We start from the raw sequence: 15,477 nt of genomic DNA on the forward strand, positions 1-15,477 counted from the left end.
AATCATCAAAATTAAACGAAATAAACATTTGAAATATATGAGTTTGTATGTAATGTATGAATATAATATACAAGTTTCACTTTTTAAATGGAATTACTGAAATCAATCTACTTTTTCATGATATTCTAATTTTATGACCAGCACCTGTAATTAAAAGCTTTTCTTTGCCTTGAACATTTTCAACAATTTGTGTTTATTAATATACATATATCCCAAATCGAACTGTATAAAATTGGATTATAAATGAACTGAATTGAACTCTTTAAGCAATAGATAGGCTGAAATAACTGGTGGCTGAAATAACTGGTCTATAATATATTTTAAGACTTTAAAATGTAAAGCCAGATGTCCTTAAAGTGTACAGCTGATAACAACAAAGTTAAAAAGGAAAGAAGGAACAATCCAGAGTATTTACTGATAAAGAGAAGTTGATAATATCACTAAACTAAAGAGTTCTAAATAACTTAAACTATAACCATAAGCAGTTTAAAAAATCTGTATATTGGTTTGAACACCTTTGTTGTTTCATTGCTGTTGCTTTGAACTGAGTGTGGTTGAGAAATAATTTATTTATCATAGCTTAAATGTTAAATATTCACATTTCACATTTTTCTTTACAGTTAAAATATATGACTTTGTTTGGTCTCAAACATCTACTTACAATAAAATGACACAGAACAGTTAAAAGATGTCTTAGAACAAAGTCATTTAGATTTTAATAAAGAACTGATCTTCCTGAAGCTTCTTATAACCCTGAGTCCATGTTTGAAACAATAACACCAACAAAATAAAATCATAAAATGGACAGAGAACTAAATATCCATAAAAAACACAGTTGCATTGTTTGAGTAAAGCTTTTTATTCAGCTATTCATTTTGCAACCAATAACTGTGCAACCTGGACCAGTTTTACATTGTAAACAATGTTCTTCTTTATTAATTTGTCTTGAAAGTGGTTACCGGAAGTGTGTGGGGCGTTAAAGTTTGCAGACAAAGTCAACATTGATAATTTATGCCCTGAAATGGTTACTGTTGAATCAAGCATTTAAAATAGTTTGAAAAAAAAAAAAAAAATTATGTTGTTTTATACTGCCCTCTAGCGGTCAGAAATAAGTATTACAATAATCAGGTTACCTGGCGCAGCATTAAAAACATTTCCGGTAACCCCTTTCAAAATAAAATAAAATGATCGGAGAAAAAGTATTCGAAATTATTTGAAATACTCCTAAACTTTACTAAAGGCTATGCTACAGATTATAACAAAATAGAATAAGCGTTAAGTGTTTTTAAAAACACTATGCCAAATAAAAAGTTTACATTTACAACAGCTGCATTTCACATCCGGCAGGAGCGACTTCCAGTTTCTCCTCGTTTCGTCACTTCCTCTCACACCGGCGCTCCGTCGGGTTTTACGTTGATGTAAAACCGTCTGGATTTAAAGATTCAAGTGAGGCTCGCATCCTTTACAGTAAGCTTACAGCAACGTTTGTACAGCTATGTGAGAAACAGACGCTCTTTCTGAGATTATAAGATTTATTTTAGGGAAATATTTAAAGGATTTTGAAGCTCTCCGGCTAGTTAGCTTAGCTTCTGTAGTGGGCCACCTGGCAGGATGACCCGCCTCAGTCGAGGCCAGCCTCAGATAAAATACTAAAAAAACTTGTCTTTGTCATTTTAACTACTTAAATAATAAATTTTAGAAAATTCGTTGTCCAAAAAAACTGATGTTGACACAAGTTTGTAAATGCTTATGTTCCGAAATCTTCAGTGAATGAAAGAAAAAGCAGCAGATAAAATCAAGAAGAGCTCCGAGGCTTCAAACTGGAAGAAAACTGACGGAGAAATAATCCTTAAACAAGTTACTTAAGACATGATTTCAGGACAGGATCGTGTCCTCCAGCCTGCATGACTAATGTAAATATCCTCCAGTTTAAGCACACATGGCTCAGCCATTTGAAGAAGAAGCTCTAAGATGATTAAAAATAACAAAGAAACTAAAGTTTAAAAACACTATTTCTGCACCACAGCTCTATTTAGGTAAAAGTAGGTAATAAAAGTAAAATTAATCAAAAAGACCAGATTAAATTGACTTTTTAGAGTCTTGAGTTTTGTGCGTTTTTTTTCTACTTTTTAATAAAAATTGCACTTTTTGCTGACATGTATTGTTTGTTTTGCTTGTCAGCATTTAGTTTACATATGTGTATGCTGAACTGAGTGCTTAAAATAACTAAAATGCAACCCATAGCTACTGTATATGTGCCTATTTTTCATCAACAGTAAAGGTTTTAATAGCACTTTAATGTTTTATTGGGTCAGTGATGATTAGCCCACTGCGCAAGCTGATCAATGCACATTTCTTTCAGTGCATTGCTGGAGAGACCAGTGCTGCTTTTACCTGAGACCCTGTTTGTGTGGAAGAGAAACCTGCTGCTAAAACCACTGTGCTTCAGCTGTGTTTAATGTTCACTGTCTTTCCTGCTTTTACCTTAGGTCATGGCAAAGTTTCACGCCCCTGTGATCCAGGACAACCCATCTGGATGGGGTCCGTGTGCGGTTCCAGAGAAGTTCAAAGATATGCCCTACCAGCCTTTCAGCAAAGGAGACCGCCTGGGAAAGGTTTGTTCTCATTTAAGTTCCTCGTTAAAAGTACCAAGTTGTTTGTTTCCTTACGTCATGTGCGTGTTTTTGGCCCGACAGGTCGCTGACTGGACCGGAGCAACTTACCAAGACAAGAGATACACGAGTGAGTGAGACAGCTGTCTGAAATGTAGCTGCTTGTTGGATTCATTTAGGCTGAGATCATTTGGATTTAATGTTATTTTTGTTTAAAAAAAGAAAAGAAAAGGTACTTATAAATGTATTGCACATCACAACTCGTTCCTCTTTTTATCTGTAGATAAGTATTCCTCTCAGTTTGGAGGTGGTAGTCAGTACGCCTACTTTCATGAAGAGGATGAGACGAGCTTCCAGCTGGTGGACACTGCCAAGACGCAGAAGACGGCCTACCAGAGGAACCGCATGAGGTTTGCTCAGGTACGTCAGATCGTCATAAAACGGTTTAAACATGCATGTTGTGGCTCATATCATCAGTAACAGGACGGGTTTTGTTTCCACAGAGGAACCTACGGAGAGACAAGGACCGCAGGAACATGACTCAGTTCAACATGCAGACGCTCCCGAAGAGCGCCAAGCAGAAGGAGAGGTGAGATCCTCGCTCAGAGCGCAGCTGGAGGTGATATCTGCACTTTATACTCTGCAAAATCCTGGAATTAATCTCTGAGTTTTGTCTTTTCAGAGATCGTATGCGCCTGCAGAAGAAGTTCCAGAAGCAGTTTGGTGTCCGTCAGAAGTGGGACCAGAAGTCTCAGGTATTTATTGCATTTATTTTATTTAAACTCTAATTGGAGCAGAAGCTTCAGCTGCAGTTTAAATGCATTTAACTCTGATTTTTTCTTTAATTTGCTTAGAAAAATAAGGATTAAGCACTAGCAGAGTTTATATAGTTTTCTGCCACTAGATGGTGCTGTATCACATACAGTAATCCATTTTCCCTCAGATGTTTGTATTCTGATGTTGATTTGTTTGCGAGGATTGTTGCTTATTGACTTTATGTCCATCAAGGCTCAGCTGAAGCCCAGAGACTCCTCTGTGGAGGTGAGGAGTGATTGGGAAGTGAAGGAGGAGATGGACTTCCCCAGACTGATGAAGATGAGATACATGGAGGTTTCTGACCCCGCTGACATGTAGGTGCAGCTGAACAGGTTTGCCATCAGTCGTTAAAGGGAAATATGAACAATGGTAAAGATGTGTTTTCTGTTTCCTGCAGTGAGTGCTGTGGTGCTTTGGAGTACTACGATAAAGCCTTTGATCGGATCACCACCCGCAACGAGAAGCAGCTGAAAAGCATCAAGAGGATCTTCCACACCGTTACCACCACCGACGATCCTGTCATCCGAAAGGTGGAGTTCTTTACGAAACAAACTCCTTCAGTCAGAAAGTCTGTTTTAGGGGAATTCGGGTCAAAGGTTAAATCTTTTTAATCTTCCTCCAGCTGGCTAAGACTCAGGGTAACGTGTTTGCCACTGATGCCATCCTGGCCACGTTGATGTGCTGCACGCGCTCAGTCAACTCCTGGGACATCATCGTGCAGAGAGTCGGCAACAAGCTGTTTTTTGACAAGAGAGACAACTCTGACTTTGGTGAGGCATCAGGAGCTGCTTTTACAAACACGATTCGCACTGAGACACAGTTCAGAGCTGTCGTTCCTCTCAAACGTGTTGAAAGTGGTTTTCAGTGCCTTTGAGGACGTTGATGCCCGTCTGAATCTGAACCGCCATCTTTAATCTAATATCAAATACATTTACACAGATATTTAGGTTAGATTTTCATTCAGGTGTACTTAAAATGTCCACAAAATATTAGTTTTTAGTACTTTACCTTGAAAAACTGTTGGTGACTGTTTATAGCAGGAGCTCAGCCTAATGTCTTTAAGGCCTACATGTATTTTTAAATCAGCAGATCTGAGTCCATCTTTATCAGTAAATTAAACTGAATCTAATTGTTGGTGTCAGATTTGCTGACTGTGAGTGAGACCGCCAACGAGCCTCCGCAGGATGAGGTCAACTCCTTCAACTCTCCTCGCAACCTGGCGATGGAGGCGACGTACATCAACCACAACTTCAGCCAGCAGTGTTTACGCATGGTGAGATCCACTTCCCACGTGCACTCTGTTCAGATTAGTGTTTCCTTCTGAAAATACATTATTTCCTTTTACTCTTACCAGGGTGGAGAGAGATACAAGTTCCCAAATTCCAACCCGTTTGTGGAGGAAGACATGGACAAGAGTGAGGTGGCATCTGTAGCTTACAGGTTCGAACCGGGTTCTTGTTCCGTTTCTTCACTCGGTGGGACGACTGCTTCCTGTGTGGCTGATGAGCTGTCTTTGGGGTTCAGGTACCGTCACTGGAAGCTGGGAGAGGACATCGACCTGATTGTCCGCTGTGAGCACGATGGAGTGATGACTGGAGCGAATGGAGAAGTGTCCTTCATCAACATCAAGACCCTCAATGAGTGGGACTCCAGGGTAAGAGAAGACGGGGCAGGAAGCGGTTCAGCCGGTTCTGTTGGTGGAATAAATCCAAAAAGTTCTAAATAGTTGTGAAAATTAGCTTAAAATGTCTTCTAATTTATCTTTTCAGTTTATATTTTTGCAGTTTGCACAAAATTATTGAACCTTGACTAAACTGAAGGAGCTCCTTAAAGTTACAGCTTTAGTTGTTATCGTTGGAGCTTCACTGTTTTTATCACAAGGCTGTACTTTTTATCAACACTGTAGGATTATAAATCTTAATTTGACTTTGAGTTGTGATTATCTTGTTGTTGGAGGGAAAAGTCCTGCTTGATGTTTTGCTTTTGCTTTCAATATTGACGTCCTGCGATTTGAAGTGTCTCAGTTTTAGATCCGTTGTGATTTGATTTTATTTAATCAGAACTTTACTGAGTTTCATCAGATCTGCTTATAAAAATCTTACTGATTTCCATGCTTTAGATTTGAATTTCCAAAAATATACAAAAAAACATCTAAGGTACAGATTGTCAGCCTGATTACGGAGTTTCTGAACTATGAACTGTTTGTTTTGTTATTTTGTCGTCAGTATTGTAACGGAGTGGACTGGCGTCAGAAGCTGGACTCTCAGAGAGGAGCGGTTCTGGCCACCGAGCTGAAGAACAACAGCTACAAACTGGCTCGTTGGACCTGCTGCGCCATGTTAGCTGGGTCCGAGTACCTCAAACTGGGGTAAGTAACACGACCCGGATCAGAACCTTCAAAGCTGCAGCTGGAAGTTCTGAGCAGACTGTGGGTTGTGCGCTCCTCAGGTACGTGTCTCGGTACCACGTGAAGGACTCTTCTCGCCACGTCATCCTGGGAACCCAGCAGTTCAAACCCAACGAGTTCGCCAGCCAGATCAATCTGAGCATGGAGAACGCCTGGGGAATCCTCCGCTGCGTCATCGATATCTGCCGCAAGCTGGACGAGGGCAAATACCTGATCCTGAAGGACCCCAACAAGGTGAGTCAGCACAGGTACGACAGCAGCGCGGGCTGGTGGAGCCAATGGGCTGATCTACTCTGCTTCCTTTAAACAGCAAGTAATTCGAGTCTACAGCCTGCCTGAAGGGACCTTCAGCTCTGACGAAGAGGACGAGGAAGAGGAGGATGAAGAGGACGAGGAAGAAGAAGGTAAAAACTTTGCCGTTCATTCTACATTCAATGCTGGATTTGTCCCATCTGGGCTGCCGTGGTAACATATTATGAATAAATGAATAATTTTAAAAGTGAACAAACATATTTCATGTTTGCTGTTAGATTGTCCCAAATGTTAGAACTTTATATGGGGGACCTTATTTTGTTGAAATGTTTCATTAAATCTATGTGGAAAACGAAACCCTACAAGTCTAAATGTGTTTGGCTGTTAATGTTAAAGAATCTCCAAATTATTCTGTTTTATGTTTCTTTTCTTTCCTTTTCAGATGAAGAGAATTGAAGCGTGGAGTTGTCTTCAGTGACCAAACCAGTCTTCACCACACATCCAGAAACAATTTAATTCCTTTTGATCAATAAAGGCAACAGATTGGACAAAGATTTGTTTTTCTGTTTCTTCTGTACTGAAGTGGAAATATTTTGTTAATTTTTCTTTTTATTCACAAAAACATCAGACATTCATATTAACTATCTGCAAATAACAAGCCAGTGCCTCATTTTATATGCAGAAAAACACTTTCTGTGAGGAAAGTGAAACTTTAGCTCTTATCTTTTTTATGTAAGACTCATAAAAACTAATGAGTCACCTTTAATTTTCTCACTGCTTATCAAGTATCAATATTGCAACATAACTAAGTTTTTTAAATGAGTGTAACAGAGATGTAGCAGCTTTATCACCTGAGAAATATAGTTTGCCATTTTACCATTGGGTTATAAAAACGATAATAAAATCATCTTCAGCTGATTAACATCTGGAGTCAACCCCATTCAAGATGGCCACCACAGCCAATAGAACTTATGAAACACAAAAATGGCTCCATCTCAGCTAATTTTACAGATAATAAGCAAAAAATTTGGATGTGGGCATTATTTCCAACACATACTTAGAGCGCTGTCCACTGAGGAATATGTTTGCTTAAAAACTTTATCTGTTGAAGTCAAGTTTATTGTTGATGAGCTGTTATTGCGTGCAAATACAAAAGTGAAACTATAAGACACATCCTATAGGACACATATCCTGAACTTTCTAGGGTAAAAAATTAACTCCTTTAAAGATAGTAATAAAAATGTAGGTGTGGCTTATGAGTATAAAAAAGGAAGACAGTAAAACCAAAAACTATACGAAGACTCCTCAACCTGCAGGTTTTACCAGAACTCTGTCTCACATTAATAAAGTTTTAACACATCTATATTTTATTTTAAACCAGCTGAAGACGACACACAGTGGGCCCAGTGAAGACAACAAAATGCCTGGGGGAAGGTAAAAAATAAAATTGAATTAAATGATAAACATGTATAATAAAACTGACCACGTTAGAATTTGTCTATTTGCAAATATTAGGTTATTGGCAAGCTTTAAACAAGGTCCTGAAAGAGATGCTGGTTTCTTTTAACTTACTTTTCATCTAATGAGTATTAACAGAAGAATGTTTAAATGCTATTTCATATCAGAATGATTATTTAGTAAATGAGTTTAACAATTAAATCATTTTTACATTTCTCAAATTTAACATATTGACTGAAATCAGTAATGACTGCTTTGTTGCAGAATTTTAAAATAATTCTGTTCTTCATTGAGGTTGATGACTTTCAGTACATTCAGTTTCTGCAATCAGTATTTTTAAAACTAATAATTATTAATTGTTAGATTAAAGTTACTTCTAAGTTCCTAAAATAAGTGAAAGTCTTATTTATTGCATTTATCTGGAGTTTATTGGCTTTTTGTCGTCTGAAGGAGTCAGTCAGGGAGTGTCCCAAGCCTTCTCCTTTTAAATGTGATACATGTAAAGAAATATGCTCCATGATTATTTAGTGCCTTTTAACTCTCACCAAGGCCACTTTACAGAATTTGTAAATTGATTTTAAACATGTTTTATCTTTATGAAATCATTTTATTTTGCAGCACATTTCGACACCTGCTTAAAACTTTGCACAGAACTGTATATTTTTATTCAACTATCTGGACTTACAGGATATTTGAAAATATAAGATGACTGTTTTTTTGTCCTACAGACGGGAACTACAGAAGTACTTCACAGATACTTTCAATTACATCACTACAGTGAGAGAATTCTGTTCAAACTTCTCTCCATGGAAGAAAACAAGGGAGGCAGAGATACAGACCATGATGGATATCAAAGAAAGAGATGACAAAATCGACCTCACTTTCAGCAATGTGTCAAAGAAAAAATGTACCTTTGGGAAATATTTGAAAAGTAAGTTCCAGATGAATGCAGGCAGAAGACATGCAGAGCTAGAGAATGAGCTGACTGACGTGTTGAAGGACACGGTGGAAGGTCTGGAGGAGCTCCAGATCTTCCTGGATGCTGTGGAGAAGCTGGCGGTCACCTCGCTGCACGTGTTTACAGAGAATCAGATGATACACCTGTCTGAAAAGATCGACCTTACTGATGTTCAGGCTGTCATCATCGCTGCACAGCAGATCTGTCCTCTCCTCCTGGTGTTTAAAAGAGATGATAATGCATTTTTTCTCCCCAAAATTCAAAATGTGGAGGTGCTGGAACACATGCTGGAAACTTATGTAAAGACCACCGAGGAGATCTGTGAAAAGTTTAGCAAAAGGTAAAAAAATGTTCTTGACATGCATTCATTTAAGAGAAAATAAGAACAGTTAAAAATGAGACATAACTCTTATTTTTCACAACTTCTTCAGGGACATGGACCTTGAACTGGCAGCAGTAACTGCAGCTGAGTTTGACGTAACTTTATGTGAAAATGACAAACAACAGATGGTTGATCACATCAAACAACTTGATGAGATCAGGTAAGTTTAACTCACATTTTACTGGAAGAATCTTCATTAGATTTTATTGTAATGAACACATTAAATTAAATAGATATCTTATTAGTTTTGTGTTATCATAAGTATGTTTAGCTGAAATAGTGTATGATAATATAACAAGAAAACATGCACATCCAAGAGTCCTCCGGAGTGATGCTGGATTAAAGCTCAACGTTTAAAGTATTTTTGGTTGTACTGACTGTACCTTCTGATTTTTAACTCCACAACTATTTTTACATTCTTTGTATAGTTTTGTATGGTTTGTTAGACCATTTACATTTAGAGCTTTTTTTGTTCTCCTCATCAGGATGGACGAGGACTTCCGGCTGGTGTTCTTGTTCCAGAATGTCTCCTGTTCTGGTTTCATTAATGAGTTTAATGAGCGACAGCCCAGGATGTTGGAGTTTCTTAATAAGCTGGAGCAGAATGCTGTTCAGTTAGACAGGATGTGTAAAGGAGCAAAGATCTCCAGTGTTGCAGGCAGCTCAGTTGGGGTAGTAGGAGGTGCTCTCTCCATTGCTGGCTTGGCTTTAATTCCATTTACAGCAGGATTGTCTCTAACTCTGACGATGGCCGGTGTCGGGCTGGGAATCACCAGTGGAGTCAACAGTATGGTTACCACGGCAACAAACATTGGAGTTAATCACACACATCAAAAAAAGGCCAATGAAGTTTTCAAAACCTTCATGAAGGATGTTCAGGATATCCAGGACTGTCTGGAAAAAGTGACCCATCAACCAGCAACCAATGTGAAGCCAAGTAAGACAGATGTTGCTGTGGGAGTAGGCAAGATTGTTCCTAAAGTTGGTGCAGTAATAAAGGGTGCTGATGCTTTGGCTGATGCTGCCTCTGCTTTCAAAGGTCTAGCACCTGAGCTAAAGTTTGGCAGAGTGATGGTTCAGGAAGGAAAGGTTTTACAAAACACACCCAGAGTGGCAGCAGATATTCCAGATGTCAGCCAGGCAGTAGTTAAAGGTCCTCTTGCTCTCTCCAGAGGAGCCAGAGCCTGTTTTATCGGACTCAATGCTCTCTTTATTGGTATGGATGTCGTCTTTATCACTATGGACAGCATGACTCTGGCCAAAGGTTGTGAGACTAAAGTGTCAAAGGTAATCAGAGCCAGATCTGCACTTTGGAGATCAGAGATCGAGTCATGGGAGAAGATCTGCACGTCTTTGTGTGAAAGTAAACTGACCAAAGAAGAAAACAGAGCAATCCTTGAGAAGCCATTTTATCCAGAGAAGCTCTAGATCTACAGCGAGAGGCAAAGGCACAAAAAACTGTCTGATGGAAACAAAAAAGTAGAATGATAGAATCATACATCTGTGTAGTGTTTTATCTTTATTGAAATGATAAATCTTATGAGTGAAATACGTAGAAGAAATATAAAACTCTGCAGTTATTACTGATTAGATTTCTACCAATACTAACATTTTTCAATGTGTTTAATCAGATCATGTGTTAAAAACTTTACAAATAAAAGTAAAATGATGTTTAAATAGAATATTTCGTAAATTCAGGTGATTCATCATCATTTAGGTGTTTTGATATCTGTATAAGCTTTTTTATAATGTCTTATTTTGTGTTTTAGAATGACAATTTATTTTGTTGGAATGTCTTAATTTTTTTTTAAGATGGGAAGATTTGAAGAGCTATTTTAAATGTGCAATGCACAATAATTAAAAATCAAAAGGTACATGTCTGATAAATTATGTTTATCTTATAATTTTACAAATAATAAAGATTTTTTTCACGTATATGTGTGTATGTTTTATTTTTTAAATCCAACACTGAACAGTTTATTTTATAAATTAACCTTAAATATATGTTTGAGCACTGGAAACTTTGATTTGAGTTAATATAAACTGGAAGGATTGTAAGTTGGGTTTGGCATTTCTGCCTATATTTGCTGCATGTGAATCGTACTTTTAGCAACAAATAATGTAACAAAATTCAGGAGCTACTACTTACAGCAGTTTATTATGACACAACCACGGTGTAACACAAGCAGTTCCTAATAATGTGTTTTTCAGAGCAAATATAGTTATAAATTTCAAGATGCAGATAGAACCCTTGTTATACAGCATAGAGCCTGTGGGACAGTGGTGCAGTGGTTAGAGCTGTTACCTCCCAGCAGGAAGGTTGCAGGATCACTTCCTGACCTGAAGCCTTTCTGAGTGAAGTTTGCATCTTCACCCTGTGCACACCTGCTTCACTCCAGTTTCCTCCAGCAGGTTAGTTATTAACTCTAAAACTGTCCCCAGGTGAGAACATGAATAGTTATTTAACTCTATGTGCTCTTGGACTCCTGCCTATCCCACTTTAATGGCTGGAGATGGGCACCAACTCCCTGTGACCTGGAAAGGAAAAGCAGGTAAAGAAAATAGATGGATGTTTTATGACACCTTGTCCTTTATCGCTTCATTCAACTGCGATGTTAAAGGTCGGCCAGCAGATGGCGCCATGCTTCAACCCGACTGCTTCATATTGGTTCAGTGGTTCAGAAAGCTGTAGTTCACTTCAAATAGGCAAAAACAGAACATCAAGAAAAAGATCATAAAGTGAAATTAGGATCCAGTAAGTTAAAATAATAATTAAGTGGACAATTCCTGTAAAATTAATCTGCTTTAAATTGTAAATCAGAAACTGAAAAAAGGGATTTATATCTGTCCTTTAAAATGTTGGGTGTGAAGAGAAATAAAACTGTTTTTTGTTTTTGGTCCACGTGAGTGTTTAAAAGAACAGAAGTAAGAATGACTCATGAACAAACAAGAGGAAGACGGTGAAGCTAACCAGGTTAGACTAGTTATACGAGGCTTCTCAAGCTGCTGTTTGAACAAAACCAGTCTTTGGTTATTTATAAAGTTGTAAGATGTTTGCTGAAGACAGAACAAGGCCATGTGAAGACGACAAAATGTCTGAGGAAAGGTAAAGAAAATATCACTTTAAATCTATCTATCTATCTATCTATCTATCTATTAAAATAGGATAATAGAAATATTATTTGTTGATGTGATGCTGATATCCTACTGTTATCATGTAGGTGTATGAGAATAAACTTTATGGGTTACAACCATGTACATAATAACATCACTAAATTCTAAATAATGATTTGTATTGTATTTACCAAAATAAACAATACAACTAAACTTTTCTATTTCATGATGATGCTAACATTAGGTACATTCAGTTGTCTTTAAACAAAACTTATAATCAGTGTTGTGCACATAAAAGACTGTTCACATCTTCTAATAACTTTTAAATATTTTTTTTACTGAAGAGCTAAAATCAGCTCACCTTGAAGATGTTAAAAACAAGTTTCTTTGATTCAACACCCATGATTTAAATGAATGGCTCATTGTTTTGGTTCTAAAGAACTTGATGATATTTTAAGAAGCTAATTTAGTTGTAAACTTCTCCTGACAGGGGAGGCAGGTGATAGTAGTTGTTTTAAAGGGATATTCTGTGGAGTTATTATCAGTAATCAATACTTCTAATTTAAGTGTTTGTTTTGTGTTTTTTGTAGCTGAATAAGGCATCTAATTCTGTACAGAAACTCTAAAAAAGCCACTAAAAACATTCCTGCTCAGCACAAAATAACTGCTAGTTGTTAGAAAGCTATACTCTTTCTTTATGAATATGTTTTGTTTTTTTTAGTTTTCAAGTAGCTTTACTTACTCCTACAGATGGCAATCATTTAAATTTGTACAACTTTATCATTGTTTTGTATGTAAAAATAGTTTTGTTGTTGTTTGACAGTCAGGAGCTACAGAAGGCTTTGTGTCAGTACGTCACAGACACTCTTACTTACATCACTACAGCGAGAGATTTCTGTTTAAAATTCCCTCAGTGGAAGAAATGGAGGCAGGAAGAGTTGGACAGAATGAAGGATATCAGAGAAAGAGATGATAAAATCGACCTCACTTTCAGCCACGTTGCTAAATCAGAGAAAAAAGGAAAGGCGTTTGGTGAGTTTTTGAAGAGTAAGTTTCAGCTGAATGCTGACAGCAGACATGCAGAGCTGGAGAATGAGCTGACTGACGTGTTGAAGGATACAGCAGAAGGTCTGGAGGAGCTCCACGTCTTCCTGGATGCTGTGGAGAAGCTGGCGGTCACCTCGCTGCACGTCTTCATAAAGAATCAGATGTTACACCTGCCTGAAACAATCAGCTTTAAAGACATCCAGGCTGTCATCACCGCTGCTCAGCAGATCTGTCCTCTCCTCCTGGTGTTTAAACGAGACACAAACACCTTCTTCCTCCCCACACTCCAAAATGTGGAGGTGCTGGAATACATGCTGGAAAAATATACAGAGACCACCAAGGACATCTGTGAAAAGCTTGGCAAAAGGTAATGAATTTTATTCTTGATATGCAAGAACCCATAAAACCCATAAAACATAAAATGTTGATGTGTTTTTCCCAACTCCTTCAGGGACATGGACCTGGAAACAGCAGCAGAAACTGCAGCTGAGTTTGACGTAGCTTTATGTGAAAATGACAAACAAAAGATGGCCGATCACATCAAACAACTTGATAAGATCAGGTAAGTTTGACCCAGTTTTTATGGTAAATATTAGTACAACTTGTGTCAAATAGAAATAACTGAAAATATATTCTATTATTTATTTTTAATCAAATGAACAATACTGAACAGTATCAGTCAAAAGTTTAGACATGGAAAGGTTGTTGAGTTCAGACTTTGATTTTTGTTTGTGTGAACCTGAGTTTTAGTTTTAGTTGTTATTGTTCATTGCCAAGAAAGGACACAGAGAAGGATGCAGTGAGGGTAATTATGACAGAGGAGGATGAGGGATACGGTAAGATGGAGGCAGATGATGCACTGTGGTGACCACTAAATGTAGAAGCATGAAGAAGAAGAAGAAGAAGAAGAAGAAGAAGAAGAAGAAAAGATAGCACTTCTTACATTTGTAATCTGATTTGTACTAAACAGATTTTTGTTCTCCTCATCAGGATGGACGAGGACTTCCAGCTGGTGTTCTTGTTCCAGAATGTCTCCTGTTCTCGTTTCATTAATGAGTTTAATGAGCGACAGCCCAGGATGTTGGAGTTTCTAAATGAGCTGGAGCAGCGTGCCGTTCAGTTAGACAGGATGTGTAAAGGAGCAAAGATCTCCAGTGTTGCAGGCAGCTCAGTTGGTGCAGTTGGGGGTGTTCTCTCCATTGTTGGCTTGGCTTTAATTCCAGTTACAGCAGGAGTGTCTCTAACTCTGACGATGGCCGGTGTTGGGCTGGGAATCACCAGTGGAGTCAACAGTATGGTTACCACGGCAACAAACATTGGAGTTAATCACACACATCAAAAAAAGGCCAATGAAGTTTTCAAAACCTTCATGAAGGATGTTCAGAGCATCCAAGACTGCTTGGAAGAAGTGACCAGTCAACCAGCAGCCAACGTGGAGCCGAGTGAAATCGATGTGGCCGTGGGAGTAGGCATGATTGCTTCTAATATTGGTACCATTGGACGAGGTATTGACTCTATGGCTGATGCTGCCTCTGCTTTAAAGGTTCTACAAACGGAGGGAGTCGTTACAAGTGCTGGTAAAGTTGTGGCTCAGGAAGGAGAAGCATTACGAAATGCACCCAAGGTGGCCTCAGATATCCCAGATATCAGCCAGGCCGCAGTTAAAGGATCGCTCACTGCCTCTCAGGGAGCCAGGAGTTTATTTATTGCAGCCAATGCTCTCTTCCTCGGCATGGATGTCTTCTTTATCACTATGGACAGCATGACTCTGGCTAAAGGTTGTGAGACTAAAGTCTCAAAGTTCATCAGAGCCAGATCTGCACTTTGGCTCTCAGAGATCGAGTCATGGGAGAAGATCTGCAACTCTTTGTGTGAAAGTAAACTGACCAAAGATGAAAACAGAGCAATCCTTGAGAAGCCATTTTATCCATGGAAGAAGATCTAGATCTACAATGACAGTGGCAGAGTGGACAATTTATCTGGTACAAATAAAAACAGGTTGTGCAGTAAAATCCATGTTTAACAGAAGGTTTCAGGAGTGAAATAAGGAAAAACTCTGCTGTCATCATCAGTGTGCTGCCATTTTCTGAAAGACTTGATGTGAGATTAATTACTGATAACAGCTTATCGGAGTCTGCTTTTTTATATTTATTATTTAAGATGTCACAGAATCAATTACATTTGCTATAATTTCACACCAGTTGTGTATTTAGATGTTATTTGTACTCTTGACATATAGGGGGCAGTAATGTGCTCGAGTTGCTGCTGTTACGTCGAGCCCCACATTGCCCGTTCCCCCATCAGATACGGTTCCCCCTGCGTCTCCGTAAATAATGACTTATCTATTAACAGGATTGTTTAGAGGGGCAAATATTTCTCATNTTATTTTTGTCCTGTGTTTTAGAGGGGGAACCGATTATTTCAGACGGCT

The 15,477-nt window shown here is 38.2% G+C and overlaps 3 protein-coding genes across 5 annotated transcripts; all 3 read left to right on the forward strand.

Annotated features, from left to right (window-relative positions):
* The first annotated feature begins 1,336 nt into the window (after window positions 1–1,336).
* On the forward strand, window positions 1,337–6,641 carry eif3d (eukaryotic translation initiation factor 3, subunit D). 2 transcript variants are annotated; one of them, XM_017419300.3, is made up of 16 exons: window positions 1,337–1,467; window positions 2,490–2,615; window positions 2,697–2,742; window positions 2,896–3,032; window positions 3,116–3,201; window positions 3,295–3,367; window positions 3,621–3,742; window positions 3,826–3,958; window positions 4,051–4,198; window positions 4,571–4,701; window positions 4,783–4,868; window positions 4,953–5,082; window positions 5,654–5,796; window positions 5,877–6,069; window positions 6,146–6,239; window positions 6,530–6,641. In XM_017419300.3, exons 2-16 carry the CDS (start codon window positions 2,493–2,495, stop codon window positions 6,541–6,543), a joined length of 1,659 nt encoding a protein of 552 aa, XP_017274789.1. In that variant the 5' UTR covers window positions 1,337–1,467; window positions 2,490–2,492; the 3' UTR covers window positions 6,544–6,641. The 2 variants fall into 2 exon arrangements, with proteins under 2 accessions (XP_017274789.1, XP_017274790.1); XM_017419301.3 differs by having other exon boundaries at window positions 1,371–1,446.
* Window positions 6,642–8,250: 1,609 nt separating this feature from the next.
* On the forward strand, window positions 8,251–10,564 carry LOC108237721 (apolipoprotein L3-like). Its single transcript, XM_037978687.1, is given in 3 exon segments — window positions 8,251–8,930; window positions 8,932–9,045; window positions 9,371–10,564. Coding segments are annotated over 3 exon segments (1,737 nt in total). The 3' UTR covers window positions 10,314–10,564.
* Window positions 10,565–11,843: 1,279 nt separating this feature from the next.
* Window positions 11,844–15,322, forward strand: LOC108237734. Of its 2 annotated transcripts, none has more exons than XM_017419359.3 (4): window positions 11,844–11,991; window positions 12,823–13,413; window positions 13,498–13,608; window positions 14,037–15,322. In XM_017419359.3, the coding sequence occupies exons 1-4, from the start codon at window positions 11,936–11,938 to the stop codon at window positions 14,989–14,991; spliced, it is 1,713 nt and encodes a 570-aa protein (XP_017274848.1). In that variant the 5' UTR covers window positions 11,844–11,935; the 3' UTR covers window positions 14,992–15,322. The 2 variants fall into 2 exon arrangements, with proteins under 2 accessions (XP_017274848.1, XP_017274849.1); XM_017419360.3 differs by having other exon boundaries at window positions 12,914–13,413.
* The last annotated feature ends 155 nt before the right edge of the window (window positions 15,323–15,477 follow it).

The sequence above is a fragment of the Kryptolebias marmoratus genome, linkage group LG12, assembly GCF_001649575.2.
Source record: "Kryptolebias marmoratus isolate JLee-2015 linkage group LG12, ASM164957v2, whole genome shotgun sequence".
Classification (NCBI taxonomy): domain Eukaryota; kingdom Metazoa; phylum Chordata; class Actinopteri; order Cyprinodontiformes; family Rivulidae; genus Kryptolebias; species Kryptolebias marmoratus.

Bases quoted from the DNA above. Each gene is read 5' to 3' on its own strand.
- eif3d (XM_017419300.3), top strand. From the start codon at position 2,493: ATGGCAAAGTTTCACGCCCCTGTGATCCAGGACAACCCATCTGGATGG. The intron at 3,033-3,115 runs GTACGTCAGATC...TTGTTTCCACAG, and splicing joins ACCGCATGAGGTTTGCTCAG to AGGAACCTACGGAGAGACAA. The intron at 3,959-4,050 runs GTGGAGTTCTTT...ATCTTCCTCCAG, and splicing joins ACGATCCTGTCATCCGAAAG to CTGGCTAAGACTCAGGGTAA.
- LOC108237734 (XM_017419359.3), top strand. From the start codon at position 11,936: ATGTTTGCTGAAGACAGAACAAGGCCATGTGAAGACGACAAAATGTCT. The intron at 11,992-12,822 runs GTAAAGAAAATA...GTTGTTTGACAG, and splicing joins GACAAAATGTCTGAGGAAAG to TCAGGAGCTACAGAAGGCTT. The intron at 13,609-14,036 runs GTAAGTTTGACC...TCTCCTCATCAG, and splicing joins AAACAACTTGATAAGATCAG to GATGGACGAGGACTTCCAGC.